Source organism: Tursiops truncatus, chromosome 3 (genome assembly GCF_011762595.2).
Source record: "Tursiops truncatus isolate mTurTru1 chromosome 3, mTurTru1.mat.Y, whole genome shotgun sequence".
In the NCBI taxonomy this organism is placed as follows: domain Eukaryota; kingdom Metazoa; phylum Chordata; class Mammalia; order Artiodactyla; family Delphinidae; genus Tursiops; species Tursiops truncatus.
In genome coordinates, this window is record NC_047036.1 from 101616963 (window position 1) to 101634117 (window position 17155).

At 33.4% G+C, this 17155-nt stretch overlaps 1 protein-coding gene across 12 annotated transcripts in view; it reads left to right on the forward strand.

The window, feature by feature from the left end:
* Positions 1 to 17155, forward strand: part of CSNK1G3 (casein kinase 1 gamma 3) — a 128351-nt gene that overhangs the window by 68256 nt on the left and 42940 nt on the right. For all 12 annotated transcript variants that reach the window (XM_033853114.2, XM_019940909.3, XM_073802454.1 and 9 more), the window contains 2 exons: positions 9509 to 9657; positions 11185 to 11419. In XM_033853114.2, coding sequence (XP_033709005.1) covers positions 9509 to 9657; positions 11185 to 11419 — 384 coding nt within the window. The remainder of the gene's footprint in view (positions 1 to 9508; positions 9658 to 11184; positions 11420 to 17155) is intronic.

Consider the following 17155-nt stretch of genomic DNA (forward strand, 5'->3'; position numbering starts at 1 on the left):
CATTCGTGCAGTTCAGTAGCCAAAAACTTTGATCAAGAGACACAGCTGGTAACTTAAAACATTCATTACTTTTTGTTCTCAGCCTTCTTTCTGAGTCTCTCTTCTTTCTTGCCCTCTTGTCCTTCACCTCTCCCACTTTGAAAAACCCCTTTCTTGTGTATCATTTATATTGATGTGGTTGTTTTGTTTGGTGTTTGCTTAGGGTACTCCTCAGCCCCTGTTTGTTAGTTGCAACTTTTCCTAACTCATAACAATTTAATTTGTTTGCTCAGTGTTAGAAAACTGCCCAGACTTGTCCTGGGAAATGAAATTTTAGTTTGGTCTTTACAACATTTGCTTTATATTCTTGATTTTAAAAAAAATATATGACTCTTGATCCTATACTTCAATGATAAAATATGTGTTGAAATACATTAGTAGTTACATAAGAAGTTTTTGCATTCATTGACTCATAAAACAATATGTATCTCAAAGAGTCAGAGTGAAATCATCTTTTTTTTCACCAAAGATCTGTGCTGAGTCATGTTTTAAGGTAAAATTATGTTGCTTGATAAAGCTGAGGTATTTTTATTTGGATTTGAGACTAAATGTCTGTTTAATTTACTCAGTGAAATGTAATGCTGTTTATGGAATTTATCCATCTTGGGTAAGGTAGAGATAGATATTTTTGAGACACTTTGAAACCATTAAAGAAAGGAAGTTTTGAAGAAAATTGAAGCAGTTCTCATTTGTCCCTTTATTGATCTTTTTCTTGGTGTTATTTTAGAAACCCAAAGTTATATTATCTATATAGCTTGATTGAATGTACATGTTAGGTACACAGTAATTCTCTCAACAATGAGTTGGCTTATATGAAATACAGCAGATCAGATTTACTTATGTTACATCTCTTCAACTCTGAGAAATTCTGTGTGAATAATTATGAATTTTGAGTCATGCTTAATAGATAAGTTTGAAAAGAGGAGACTTGAAGGTTGGGTAAAAGGAAAAGTTGGCAATTTGGATAGCAGAACTGTGGTAGAAAAATTTGAAATGCAGCCTTAGAAAAGCTCAAACAGTAAGGCAGAATAAATCTGAGCCTTAGAATGGATCCATTTCTTCTGTTAAGGACGTACGGTAGGAATGGAGAGGAAGCCAAAATTATTTTATAGGGCGACAGAGTCTGAATAGTACACAGTTGACCTTTGAACAGTGTGGATTTGAACAGTGTGGGTCCACTTATACATGGATTTTTTTCAATAGTAAATACTACAGTACTATACAATATAAGGTTGGTTGAATCCGAGGATCTGGAACCACAGACACAGAGGAACTGAAATATGTATATGGAGGGCTGACTATAAGTTATACATGGATTTTTGACTGCATGGAGGGGTCAGTGCCCCTAACTCCTGTGTTTTTCAAGGGTCAACTCTATTTTGCTTAATTCCGAGTAGCTCCAAAATGAAGTTAATAGTTAAGAGTAGAAGTAAGTCTCTGTAACTTTAAATATTAGGGAGAGTATTTGAGAAATACTTGCTCAGTTATAGTTAATACTTGGATTAAATAAATGTGGTCTAAATCTTTTTCCAATTTAAGTTTTTCTTTGTAGTCCCAGAATAATATTTTTAAGTTATGTAAGTTTCAGGTGTGCAGCATTATAATTTGACATCTGTACAGGCATACCTTGTTTCATTGTGCTTTGCTTTATTGTGCTTCACAGATTTCTTTTCTTTTTTTTTTTTTTACAAATTGAAAGTTTGTGGCAGCCCTACAATGAGCAAGTCTTCGATGCCATTTTTCCGACAGCATCTGCTCACACCTTGTCTCTGTGTCACATTTTGGTAATATTTACAGTATTTCAAACTTTTCCATTATTATTATATTTGTTATAGTGATCTGTGATCAGTGATCTTTGATGTTACTACTATGACTCACTGAAGGGTCAGATGATGGTTAGCATTTTTAGCCATAAATTGTTTTTAAGGTATTAATAAGGTATGTACGTGGTATTTTTAGACAGTGCTACTGTACACTTAATAGACTACAGTATAGTATAAATATAACTTTTGTATGCACCAGGAGACCAAAAAATTCATCTGACTTTATTTTGGTATTTATTCCCTTTATTGTGGTGGTCTGGAACTGAACCCAAAATATCTCCTAAATATGCCTGTACACACTACAAAGTGATCATCAGCACGTTTCTAGTTACCATCCATCACCATACAGCTGACCCCCTTTACCCATTTCACCCATTCCACCCAACTCCCTTTCCCTTTGGTAAACACTAATCTTATCTCTGTATCTATGAGTTTGTTTTTGTTTTATTTTGTTTGTTCATTTGTTTTTTTACATTCCACACATGAGTGAAATTTTATGGTATTTGTCTTTCTTAACTTACATCACTTAACATAAAACTTTCAGGGTCCATCCGTGTTGTTGCAAATGGAAGGATTGGATTTAATTCTTTTTTTGTGGTGGGGTAGTTTTCCTTTGTGTATATGTACCACATTTTCTTTATCCATTCATGCACCCATGGACACTTAGGTTATTTCCATATCTTGGCCGTTGTAAATAATGCTGCAACAAACGTAGGGGTTCATATATCTTTTCAAATTGTTTTTGTGTTCTTTAGATAATACCTAGAAGTAGAATAGCTGGGTCAGATGGGAGTTCTATTCTTAATTTTTTGAGGAATCTCTATACTGTTTTCCATGGTGGCTGCACCAATTTTCAGTCCCACCAACAGTGTACAAGGGTTTCCTTTTCTCCACATCTTCTCCAATATTCGTAATTTTTTTCTTTTTGCTAATAGCCAGCCATTCTGACAGGTGTGAGGTGATCTCTCATTGTGGTTTTGATTTGCATTTCCCTCATAATTAGTGATGTTGAACATCTTTTCATGTACCTTTTGGCCATCTGTATGTCTTCTTTAGAAAAATGTCTATTCATTACAAAATGTCCATTTTTAAATCAACTTGTTTGTTTTTAAGTTGTATGGGTTCTTTATATATTTTGGATAATAATCCCTTATTGGATTTACAAATATCTTCTCCCATTCAGTAGGTTGCCTTTTCGTTTTGCTGATGGTTTCCTTCACTGTGCAGAAACTTTTTAGTTTGATGTAGTCCCATTTGTTCATTTTTGCTTTTGTTTCCCTTGCTTTTGGAATTAGATCCACAAAAATATCTCTAAAACTCATATAAATGAAGTTACCTCCTATGTTTTCTTCTAGGAGTTTTATGGTTTCAGGTCTTACATTCAGATCTTTAATCCATTTTGAGTTAATTTTTGTGTGTGGTGTGAGATAGTGGTCTAATTTGATTCTTTTGGCTGTAGCTGTCCAGTTTTCCCAGCACCATTTATTGAAGAGACTGTTCTTTCTCCATGTATGTTCTTTGCTCCTATGTTGTCAATTAATTGCCCATATATTTGTGGTTTTATTTCTGGACTCTCAGTTCTGTTCCATTGATCTGTGTGTCTGTTTTTGTGTGAGTTCCATACTGTTTTGATTACTGTAGTTTTGTAGAGTACAGTTGACCCTTGAACAATATGGAGGTTAAGGTTACCACTCTCTATGCAGTTGCAAATTCATGTATAACTTATAGTTGGCCCTTGGTATACACAGTTCCTCCATATCCATGGTTCTTCATCCTTGGATTAAACCAACCTTGGATTGTGTAGTACTCTATCTAGTATTTATTATTGAAAAAAATCCGTGGGTAAGTGCATTTCAAACATGTGCTGTTTAAAGGTTTGCTGTAGTTTGAAATCAGGGAGCATGATAACCTCCAGCTTTGTTCTTCTTTCTCAGGATTGTTTTGGCTATTTGGTGTCTTTTGTGGTTCCATACAAATTTTAAGATTGTTTTAGTCATGTGAAATATGCCATTGGAATTTTGATAGGGATTGCATTGAATCTATAGATTGCTTTGGGTAGTATAGACATTCTAACAATATAAATTCTTTCAGTCCATAAGCATGAAATATCTTTCCATTCATTTGTGTCTTCTTTGATTTCTTTTATCAGTGTCTTAAAGTTTTCAGTGTATTAGGTCTTTCACCTCCTTGGTTAAATTTATTGCTAGGTATTTTATTCTTTTTTATGTAGTGGTAAATGGGATTTTCTTAATTTCTGTTTCTGATAGTTCATTCTTAGTGTATAGAAAAACCACAGACTTCAGTATATTGATTTTGTATCCTGTGACTTTACTGAATTCATTTATTTGTTTGAACAGGTTTTATTTGTGGCATCATTAGAACTTTGTATATATAGTATCATGTCATCTGCAAATAGTGACAGTTTTACTTCTTTCTTTCTGATTTGGATCACTTTTATTAATTTTTCTTGTCTAGTTGCTATGGCTAGGATTTCCAGTACTGTGTTGAATAGAAGTGGTGAGAGTGGGTATCCTTCTCTTATTCCTGATCATCACTGAGTATGATGTTAGCTGTGGCTTTGTCATATATGGCCTTTATTAGGTTGAGGTATGTTCACTCCATACCCACTTGGTTGAGAATTTTTATCATAAATGGATGTTGAATTTTGTCAGATGCTTTTTCTGCATCTAATGAGATGATCATGTGATTTCTATCCTTCATTTTGTTAATGTATGGTATCATGTTGATTGATTTGCAGATGTTGAACATTCTTGCATCCTTGGAATAAATCCCACTTGATCATGGTGTATGATTTTTTTAATGTATTGCTTGATTTGGTTTGCTCATATTTTGTTGAGGGCTTTTGCATCTTTGTTCATCAAGGATATTGGCCTGTAATTTTCTTCTATGGTGTCCTTGTCTGGTTTTGGTATCAGCATAATGGTAGCTTCACAAAATGTGTTTGGAAGGTTTTCTTCCTCTTTAATTTTTTGGAAGAGTTTGAGAAGGAGTTTGACAAGGATTGGTATTCTTTGAATGTTTTGTATAATTTGCCAGTGAAGCCATCTGATCCTAGACTTCTGTTTGTTGGGAGCTTTCGATTATAGTTTCAGTCTCCTTACTAGTAATTGTTCTATTCAGATTTTCTATTTCTTCTTGATTCAGTCTTGGAAGCTTGGATGTTTCTAGGAATTTTCCGTTTTTTCTAGGTTGTCTAATTTGTTGGTGTAGAATTGTTCATAGTAGTACCTTATGATATTTTGTATTTCTGTGGTATCAGTTGTAATTTCTCTTTCATTCTGATTTTGTTTGAGTCCCCTCTTTTTCTTTTTCTGGGGGGGTTAGTCTAGCTAACGATTTGTCAATTTTGGTTATCTTTTCAAAGAACTAGCTCTTAGGTTCATTGATCTTTTCTGTTGTTTTTTAAATGTCTATTTCATTTATTTCCACTCAGATCTTTATTATTTCCTTTCTTCGAATGTGGAGCTTCATTTATTCTTTTTATGTTTTCTTTATGTGTAAATTTAGATTATTTATTTTGGATTTTTCTCGTTTCTTGAGGTAGGCCTATATTGCTATGGTCTTTCTTCTTTGAACTGCTTTTGCTGTATCTCATGGATTTTGGTACGTTATATCTCTGCTTTCATTTGTCTCTAGGTATTTATTTGATTTCTTTAGTGACCTATTGGTTGTTTGGTAGCATGTTTAATTTCCACGTTTCTGTGGTTTTTACTGTTTTCTTTTTGTGATTGATATTTAGTTTCATAGTATTGTGGCCAGAGAATATGCTTGATATGATTTCAGCCTTTCTGAATTTATATTGAGACTTTTTTTGTGACCTAATATATGATCTATCCTGGAGAATGTTTCAGGTGCACTTGAAAAGAATGTATATTTTGGTGCTTTTGGATGGAATGTTCTATATGTTAAGTCCGTGTGATCTAATGTGTGATTTAAGTTTGATGTTTTCTTTTTAATTTTTTTTCTGGATGATCTATCCATTGATGTAAGTAGGGTGTTAAAGTCCTCTGCTATTATTGTTTTGCTTTCAATTTCTCCCTTTAAGTCTGTTAATATTTGTGTTGTATATCTTAGTGCTCCTCTACTGGATGCATATACATTTATAAATGTTATATCTTCTTGCTGGATTGACACCTTTATCATTATGTTTGCCCTTGTTGTCTTTTAATATAGTCTTTGTTTTAAAGTCTGTTTTGTCTGATATGAGTATAGGTACTCCAACTTTCCTTTTATTTACATTTGCATTGAAATTTTTTCCATTCCTTCACTTTCAGTCTGTGTGAGTTCTTTCTCCTGAAGTAAGTCTTGTGTAGGCAGCATATAGATGGATGTGTTTTTTGTTTTTTTTTTAAATTTAAACAGTCCCTCACTGTCTTTTTCTTGGCTATTTTAGTCCATTTGAAGTAATTATTGGTAAGTATGTACTTGTCATTTTGTTAATTGTTTTCTGGTTGTTTTTGTAGTTCCTCTCTGTTCCTTTCTTCTCTTTCCCTCTTCCTTCGTGTTTTGGTGGTTTTCTTCAGTGTTATATTTAAATTTCCTTCCATTTTCTTTAGTATATTTACTATAAGTTTTTTTCCCTGTTACTGTAAAGTTCATATATAACATCCTATGTAAGTAGTAGCCTGTTTTAAGCTGGTAGCAAATTAAATTTGAACACATTCCAAAGCTTCATCTTTTTACTACTCCAGCCCCCTGCCCCAATGTTTTATACTTTTGATGATACATTTTACCTCTTAATTTTATGCATCCCTTAACTAACTATTGGAATTTAATTTAAATTTACTACTTCTTGTCTTTAAACCATCATGTTTGCTTTATAAGTATTGATCTACTACCTTTATTATATATTTAGCTTTTCCAGAAAGACTTTTTACTTGCATGTGTTTTCTTATTATTAATTAGTGCTTTTTCTTTTCATCTTAAATATTTCTTGTAGGGCCAGTTTTGTGCTGATGAACTCCTTTAAGCTTTTGTTTATCTGGGAAACTCTTGATCCCTTCCTCAATTCTGAATGATAAATTTGCTAGGTGGAGAATTCTTGTTGGGGGTTTTTTCCTTTTAGCACTTTGAATAGGTTATGCCACTCACTACTGGCCTGTAAAGTTTCTGCTGAAAAATCTGCTGATAGTCTTATGGAGTTTACTTTGTATGTAACAAGTTGGTTTTCTCTCGCTGCTTTTAGGATCTTCTCTTTATCCTGAACTTATACCATTTTAATTATAATGTGTCTTGGTGTATGTCTATTTGGGCTAATCTTTTTTGGAACTCTCTGGGATTCCTGGACCTGGATATTTGTTTCCTTCCCCAGATTAGAGAAATTTTTGGCCATATTTCTTCAGATAGTTTTTCTGGCCCCTTTTCTCTCTCTTCTTCTGGGATCCATATAATGCAAATGTTATTTTGCTTGATGCTGTCTCAATGGTTTCTTAAATTAATTTCACTTTTTAAAATTCTACTTTTCATTTTGCTTCTCTGTCTGGATGAGTTCAGTTGTTTTGTCTTGCAGCTCACTGATTCATTCTTTTACTTCATCCAGTCTACTGTTGAACTCCTCTAGTATATTTTTCAACTGAGTTATAACCTCTTTGGTACTTTCCTATATTTCAGTCCCTGTTGAAGCTCTCACTGTGTTCATCCATTCTCCTCCTGAGTTTGGTGAACATCTTTATGACCAAGAAGCAACAAACTAAAGAGTGGAAATGGGTTATTAAGAGATTGCTAAATTAAGAGCATAGAAGTTAGCACTTTCAGTGGAATAGAGGGGGGAAAGCATTGTAGAAATATTTTTTAAAACTCAGTAGCTGAGAGCTATTGGTAAGTCTTAATTGCATCTCTAGGCTCTTGATGTATATAGCATACTAAAATCAGTATTTCAGAGTTGAATAAATGTTAGAGTCTCTCATCCACTATTTCTAAGCCTTTTATCTGTTTTTACTTATAATGGGGGTAGATATGACTCAAATATGATATGAGTGGCTCTAGTAAGAAGATAATGATTCTCAGTGGCAGGGGGAAGTGTGTGTGTGTGTGTGTGTGTGTGTGTGTGTGGTGTGGTGTGGTGTGGTACAGGGTGGTGATGTGTACACATGGGGGTGTATGAGAATCGCTATTTTGGGGGAAGAGACCATGTACACAGTTTGAACTTGTCTCCTTCCCCTACCCCTGTCATGATTATATTATCTTACCTTCCTATCTTCAGCTGTTCTGCTGCCTTTCTCATACTCACATTTTAGAAAAACTGGTCTTATCTAAACTACTAATATAGATAAACTGAAGTCAGCTTGAGAGTTTGAATAGTTAGTATTAAGCCAAACTAAGAACGTAGCTATCCTGGCTTCTAGTTCAATGTTTTGTTTTGCCCATGCAATAATTATTATGCCAAATGATAAAATAAACAACAAGGTAAAATTATGTTTTTCATACTCTTTATTTTAAAAAGGATGGGAAGGTTTTAGTATATTTTAGAAAGTTTTTTTCCTTTCTAAAATCATTACACAAAACAAAACAAAAAATACTCATAAGTAAAACTGAGACGTTTAAGATGGATGTTGTTCATTTCCTCATAACGAATAAATAGATACAATGTTAAGATAAAATGATCCCCTATTATATGTTAGTTTATTGTGAGTCTGTTAGTTCTAAAAATAAAATACGGGTGATTTTTGTGTATTTAGACTTTATATTTGGAGTTTGTATTATTTTGTGTTGTTGCGTAATGATTTATTTAGCAATTAGTGACATAGAATAAGAGACTTTATTATCTCCCAATTTCTATTGGTCATGAGTCCAGGCATAGCTTAGCTTTGTCCTTTGTTGAGGGTCTTTCCAGGCTTAAATCAAGGTGTAAGCTTGGACTGCAATCTTTTCTGAGCCTCTGATCCTTTTCCAAGCTCACTGGTTATTTCTAGAATTCAGTTCCTCATGGCTGTGTGATGAGGCTCTCAGTTCCTGGGGCCTGCCCACCATTTCCTGGCATGTGGCCCTCTTCCACAACATAGTAGTGCTCTGCTGCTTTGACTATCTCTGACTTCTAGACTTGCTTTTTAAACATCTTACCTGATTAAGTCATGCCCAACAGAATAATCTCCCTTTTGATTAATTTAACCTCCACTAACAGGGATCTTAATTTTGTTACCTTTGCCATATAACATAATCTAATGACAAGAGTGAAATCTGGGAATCTTGCCCACACTTGCGGGGAAAGGATTATATGGGTTGTGTACACCAGAGGATGGAAATCTTGGGGGTTGAACTTAGCATTATGCCTACCACAGGGTTATGAAAGAGTGCAGTAACTCCTTTGTTCAATAAAAATAAGATCTTTCCTATGTGCCAAGCATTTCTGTAGGCCATGGAAATACAAGTCTCAAGGGCGCAGTTCCTTTCTATAGTGAGGTTGGTGGAGACCAACAATGAAGCACTGTTTATAATGTAGTTCAGTAATGCAGGTTCAGTAGAAGTGTAACCAGGCTACTCTGTGAACATGAAGGAGAAGGTATAGGGAGGGAGGAGGCTGGGTCAGGAGAAGTTTATTGTTTGTATGGAAAAAATAAAAATACTGCTGCAGTTCTTGAAGCTACAAAATGATTAAAAAATTGTTTATTGTTATTCTTTTCCTCCAGATGGTATACCTCAAGTTTACTATTTTGGCCCTTGTGGGAAATACAACGCTATGGTGCTGGAACTGCTGGGACCTAGTTTGGAAGATTTGTTTGATTTGTGTGACAGAACATTTTCTCTTAAAACGGTTCTCATGATAGCTATCCAACTGGTAAGTAAAGCAGGATGTTTTGAAGCTGTTTGAACAATTGTGTGTTTCATTTGGTCACTAATTTACACTGAAAGTTTAAAGTTTTGTGACATTATCTTCCACAGCATCTGACCTAATAAAAATGTCTGCTTTTCATATCATTGTCCTTTTAGGATGACTGTAACTTAAAATAACTGAATCAGGTGTATTTTATTTGTATGAAAAAATTAATATCTTACTACTTTAAGGTCAGAATGCTCAGTTTGGGAATTAAGTTGTTTCCAGCACTCTTTTCAGGTCGAAAATGAATACTTAGAGAAGAGAACCCTCAGAAAGATGGGTTTTTAATCTTGGTAATAAATTAAAATGGCCTATAAAAAGAAGAAACAAACTAATGAGAAAGTCTTATAAATCATTTAAATTTCAGGGAGCCTATGGGGAAATAACTTAAGAGGATAATTTTAAGGCAGTTTTGAAATAAATGCCAGTAAGTGTATGCTGCAGAAGTCTTAAAATTGTTTTTATCTGTTGACTCATTACTTCTACAGATTTATCCAATGGAAGTATTCAGATGTACTTAAAGCTTGTTGTGCAAAGACGTCTTTAATAAAGTGGGAAACAACCCGAATGCACAGACATAACAGTGTTAGTTGGATAAATTATTAATAGCCATAAAATAATAAGCAGCCACTAAAAAGTGTATATTAAAAGAATGTTTCATGACCTGGAAAATGCTCATAATATATTGTTAATGAGAACTATAGGTCATAGAATAGTATATGTTATATGATCCAAAATTTGTTAACAAACTAAAATGGCTTGAGTGACTGTGTTCACTTACATTGTATTGTCAACCATGAATATCATTAAATGAAGCACTTTTATTATTTGTAATGTTCTGTTTTCTGACAGTTTATACAATAAACATTATTTGAGAATGTATAAAGCAATGAATAAAAATGTATTATATTATTAGAGTTGGATTCCAAAGTTTTCTAGTCTCAAGATCTTTTTAAATGTTTAATACCTAAGGAAAAAAGTAAACAAGTTATAAAAAAGATAACAAGTGCTCTGTTAATTCTTTTATTTAACAGTCTAGACTCTTTAAGTTTCTTTAGTGTAATTATGAAATTTTCTCCATTATTGAACAGATAAGGAAGAATAAATTGCAGCTTTGTGAATATATCTGTTTATATTTTTGAGTTCAAGATTTTTTATTAGTAAAGCTTTTTAATTCTATAAGGTAGCATCATCTGAAAGTGTTGATTTAATCAGGCTTCCTGATAAGAAAGGAATTCATAAAATTCAAGCACTTTCCTATATAAGTGCCCAAAATAGTAAAAAGCAAAGATATTTAATCATAATTGGACATATATTTAAGAAACTATTGAGTGATATCATGTTTCTTTTAAAGGGTTCAAACAATTTCTGATTTTTTCTTCTTAATGTTGTTTTCATTGTAAAAATTGTCTTGCCTCTATCATACTATTTTATGCTAGTCAAAGCCTAAAATAAAATGTATCTTTTTTTTTTTTTTTTTGAATCAAGATTTCTCGCATGGAGTATGTCCATTCAAAGAACTTGATATACAGAGATGTGAAGCCTGAGAACTTCCTAATAGGACGACCAGGAAACAAAACCCAGCAAGTTATTCATATTATAGATTTTGGTTTGGCAAAGGAATATATTGATCCAGAGACAAAGAAACACATACCATACAGAGAACATAAGAGCCTTACAGGAACAGCTAGATATATGAGCATAAACACACATTTAGGAAAAGGTACGTGTACCTTTCGTAAGTATGGAAGTTTGAACTCAGTACGCTAATAGTGTGGGTTTTTATTTGTTATTATGGTTTAGTTTTTGCAGGTTACAGTCGCTTCTATTGTAATTTTTATTTATCACATCTAACTAGAGTTTACTTTCATTTACATTTAGTAAGTCTTTTAAAGTAAGTTGCTTTCAAATAAATGAATGACAGATATCCTTATATTCACTATATCTTTTTTATTTTACTTGAAATGTTCGACTTTGATACACTTAGGGTGATCCATTTAATTATTTCTATTAAAGAATATGAGAGAATACTTAATTTTAACTGCATTTAATGTGTGTAAAGGTTTTTGATTGAGACTGTAACTCTTTGATACAGCTGTCCAGGGAGGTAGCCACCTGCCTAATACATTGAATACTGAGAATACATATCTTACAGGTACTGTTTACTTTGTACTAGCTATTATTTAACCTTTTTAAGAGGGTTCCTTATTTATAAAAAGGGTAAAATATCAACTGCACAGGGTTTCTTATAGCTTTTTTTTTTCCTGGTCCAGGATCACATATTTCACCTAATCGTCCTATCTCTTTTGTTTCCTTTCATCTGGTACAGTTCCTTGCCTTTCTTTATGGTTCATGAAGTTAATATTTTTGTAGAGTACGGGTTGTTTTGTAGCATGTCCTGTGTTTGAAGCTGTCTGATATTTCTTCATGACTATATTTGGGTATCCAGTTTAAGCACAAGTATCATAGAAGTGATGTGTTCTCAGTGCATCATGTCAGAAGGCACATGTCACTTGGTTCCAAGTAGCTTTGATCACTTGCTTAGGGTAGTGACTGCTAAGTTTCTCCACTTAAAAGTTTCTTATTTTCCCTTTGTAGTTAGAAAATATTTTCTAAGTCAGTTTTTGAGATTATGTAAATATGTTGTTTCTCATCAAATTTTTACCCACTAGATTTAATATCAATTGATGATTTTCTAACTCCATCGTTCCTTATGAATTTACTAGTTTCATTCTAATGTAGGCAAAAGCTTTCCCTTCTTCCCTTATTTATTGACTTACATCAGTATGGACTCATAGACTCATGGATTCTTAACTGGATGTATTATAGTCCATTACTATCATTATTTATATCATTATTTATTTTGATGCTCAGATTGTCCCAGATTTGGCTACTGGTTGCTCTCTCAAGCTGTTTAGCTGTTCCTTTGGCATGTTCTCATGATTCTTGGAAAACTTCTTTCTTGTCTTGTGCAACAAGTTGTTCCAGGCTTATCTTATAGTTTCTTGTCTCTAGCCCAGATACAACATTTTTCTAAGAAGCCCTGGTTCCTTTATTGGATAATGGTATGTAGAAACCAAGATTTTGTAACACTAGGTGTATTTATTGCTCCTAGTATGTTATTGTTTCTAAGGCCTTTCTGTAGCAGAACTAGGAAATGTGTACATGTCTGTGTGTGTGAATATACACATATATACTCATTTGTGTGTATATACAACACACATTTATGTACACGTACAGATACGCCTACACATGTGTATGCACTTATACACATATGTTAACATCTATCTATTAAAAACTATGAGTTTATACTGATACTTCTAATTTCAGTCTAACAGCACAAAGTAGGATCCCCTCCTTTTCATATTTGTAATTCCCTTCCCTTTTCTATGTTTATATCTTCCTTTGCCAACATTGAGAAATCTGGCTACCACTACTCTAGTATATTTACTCATTTTTAGAAGCCTAGGACACTCAGAATGTAGTTTCAGGATTGGTAACTGATAACACTGTGTTAATGCAAGCTTACTAGAATTGCGATATTTGTAATTCTCATTTTATTGAAGAGTCCTTTTTAAAATTGACTCAAGTAGGACTTCCCTGGTGGTGCAGTGGTTAGGAATCCGCCTGCCAATGCAGGGGACACAGGTTCAAGCCCTGGTCTGGGAAGATCCCACATGCCGCGGAGCAACTAAGCCCGTGCACCACAATGAAGAATAGCCCTAGCTTGCCACAACTAGAGAAAGCCTGCGTACAGCAACGAAGACCCAACACAGCCAAAAATATAAATAAATAAATAAATAAATAGACTCAAGTAAAATATACATTGAGTAAAGTGCACAACGTTTGAGTGTATAACTTATTAGTATTAATAAATGTATACAGCTGTATAACCCACAAGTCTACCAAGATTTAGAACACTATTCACTCCTTAGACTTCCCTCTTGCTGTTCCTCAGTGTCTACAAAAGCAACTGTTGATCTGATTTCTATCACCATAGGTTTAGTTTTGCTGACTCTAATTCTTATAAATGAAATCATATGACTTATTTTGTTCAGTCTAATATGTATGAGATTCATCTAAGTTGATTAGGGTTTGTTCCTGTGCAACGGAGTAGTATTCCATTGCATAAATATGAATGTACCACAAATTGTTTATCCATCCTAACGTTGATGAGCATTTTGATTATTAACAGTATTTTGCTATTATGAATAAAACTGCTATGGCATCCTTGCAAGTCTTCCAGCACACGTATGTTTTCAGTTCTTTTGGGTAAATACCTAAGATTGGAATTGTTGGGTCATATTGTAGGTACTAACTTTATAGGAACCTGTCAATCAGTTCCCCAAAACATTCATACCATTTTCTGTTTCTACCAGCAGTGAATGAGAGTTCTGTTTGTTTCACATTCTTGACAACATTTGGTGTTGTCGGTCTTTTTCATTCTAGCCATTCTGGCGAATTTATGTAGTGGTATTGTATTTTACTGTGACTAACGATTGTGAGCACTTTTCATGTGCTTATTGACCACTCGTATGTCTTCTTTTGTGTTGTGTACATCGTTTTATTGTGGATTTGGAGGAATTCTTTATATATTCTGGATATAAGTCCTTTGGCAAATACATGCTCTGTGGACATCGTCTTCTAGTCTGTGGCTTGTCTAGTCATTTTCCTAGTGTTGACAATTGATGAGCAAAAGTTGTAAATATTTATGAAGTCTAATTTATCAAATTTTTCTTTTATGATTACTACTTTTTAAATCCTAAGAAATCTTTACCCCTTGTAATGAGAACATTTTGTGTTTTCTTCTGCCATCTAGAATTCATTTTTTTGTATGATGTGAGATAGGGATTGAGATATTCTTTTTATGATATCATATTCTTTGCCATCAAATTACTTTTGTGTGTTTCTAAAAAAATCAGTTCTAGGTTGTGTTTACAATAGATTATTCCTAAGTCTTAAGCCATGGTTGGTTTTTATATCACAGGAAGTCTAATAACTTAATTTTATGCTTTTAGATTCTATATCTAACATCTTTCTTATAAGGGAGAATAGACAGGAATGTAAACTGATCGGTACTTATCCACTGTCACTGCTCAGATGTACCTTACAATACAATCACAATTTGTCCAGAACCTTAGAAGTCATCTAATCCAACCTCTAACTCCTAGTCTTAGCTTCTTCTCTAACCATTCTCCCCAGACCTATCTGCTGCCCACTGTGTTTCCCTGCTTCTGCATCTCAATCAGAACTAAATAGCACTTGGCATCTTCCCCTGACAGCTTACCTGATAGTAGGCTCATGGTATTTTTTCAGGTGTTTGAAATACCTGAAAATGTAGGTTTGCCTTTCTTTAAGAAAAGTCAGTAGTATTTACATTTCAGGTGGCATTTGGGCAAGTGTGTTTCAATAGCAAACTTTCCTGTTAGATTTAAAATATGATTGGGTAGATAAACAACTTTCAGGATTGTCTCTTCTGTTAAAACCAGGCACATCTGTGTTTATATGAACAGTGTCTGTGAGAAATTTTCATTTCATGGTAGTTGTTAAGACTGTTTTATAACAACTAACAAAGGTTCACCACCATTTTATTGTGAGCCATGAAGTCACGACTTCCTTCTGGCCTGGTGTTCTTTATCCGAACAATGGTAAATGTAACAGCATTCTATTTGTAGAAAGGGCAAAATAAGTCTGATATATTTGTCCTTGTTAGGAAAAGCCTTCAGAGCTTGGGAAATGGCATTTAACTATTGTAATAATCTCTTTTTACTCTTCTTTCAGGAAGAAAACAAAAAATTATTTATTTGGCAAGTACTGCAAAGAACAAAAGCTTTAATCCTTACTTTCTCTCATTTGTAAAAGCCCTGCTTCTCAGTTTTGATGTAGAACTTGGGAGTAGATGGGTAAAAATAGAACATTTATTTGACAGATTACGTGATTTCCTTTTTTTTAAAATTGTAGAGTGAGTTTGAGTGCCAAAGAGTTAAAGTATTCTGTAAGTTTGAGATGGCTGTGAACATGGAATATTTAGTGGTGTTTTGAGTTTAGAGCACTTGGCTTTGTGAGGAATCAGGAAGAGATTAAGAAAAAAGAACAGTGAAAGCGTGACCTTTTAGTGCTGATTTTAATTTGTGTATATATAATTTCTTCCTTTCATCTGAACTTTGGTTGTTACTTTTAAAGCCTTCTTATTCATTCACTCACTCTTGTGCATTCAAGGACTTGCTACTCACATGAACTTTTCAAAATAGAGAATTTGGTCAGAGGAACATTTGTGCAGGTTTATGTGTATTTTTCCTTTGCGGAGATGGACACTGTATCAGATTCGAAAAGAAAGCGTTGTCCCTTAACATAATATTATGGAGGAATAGTGTAAAATCACATTGTAGAATTTATCATCTTTATTCCTGTGGTGTGTGTCTATTGATCTTAATTAGGTGATTTCTGTTCAGAAGGCAGATGTAGTGATTCATTTGTACACCTTTCATATACCTCCTGAAGTCGCTGATCAACATGAAATCTCAATAAAGCTGCATGTGACAGATGTGGATTTCCTTGGTCTGCTTTAATGGAAGCATTCTTTAGTACTGTCAAGTTGAATTGTTATTTTCAATTGTGTCTCATCAAGTATCTTTTTAATATCTTTTTAAAGGCTTTTTTTTTTTGTCAAGTGCTTTGAACCTCATTTTATAATCTTCCTTTGGATTACTTTTTTTCCCTTTATGTCTTAATTGAAGTGATTTGAAATTAAGTAAATAAGAGAAATGTATTTCTCTTTAGTAAGTGTCTTGAAATAAAATGGTCTTTTATTTTTAAATATTATTGAGTATTCATGAATAAAAAGACCAGGATTTGAGGAATAATTTGCCAGTTGCTTTGTAAGTGTTAAGAAAAATCTGTGTTCTATAGAAAAATGATATTTCAAGCCCCTAAATGGTAAGCTTTCAGAGTGGAAGAGAAGTAATCACAGAATTATGGTGTTACAAAAATGCCTTCTTTCTGTGTTATCATTCTGTGGTGTGTTTCATATAATTTCCAGCTAATTGCTACAATCCTGAGGCCTACTCTTTAAGTCTCCCAAACAGCTTTTTAACAGTTTAAAAACATGTATATACATTTTATGATTACATTTTAACAGTTTAAAAATGTATTATACAATTCCTTGCTTTTTGAAACAAAGTATGATAAACCTAATTGATGTTTTCTTGATATTTCAGTATCATAATTTTTGTACGATTACTATTATATAGTGACACCTTCAAGATCATTTGGAGAATGTTAGTATGTATATTTTAAAAAAGTTTAGAGAAAATTTATTTGAATTAGTAGTGTATTTTTAAAAATAACATTATTTTTAGAGCTGTTTTAAATTCACAGCAAAATTAGGCAGAAGGTACAGAGGTTTCTCTTTTACCCCTGTCCCCACACGTGCTTACTATCATATTATCACGCCGGAGTG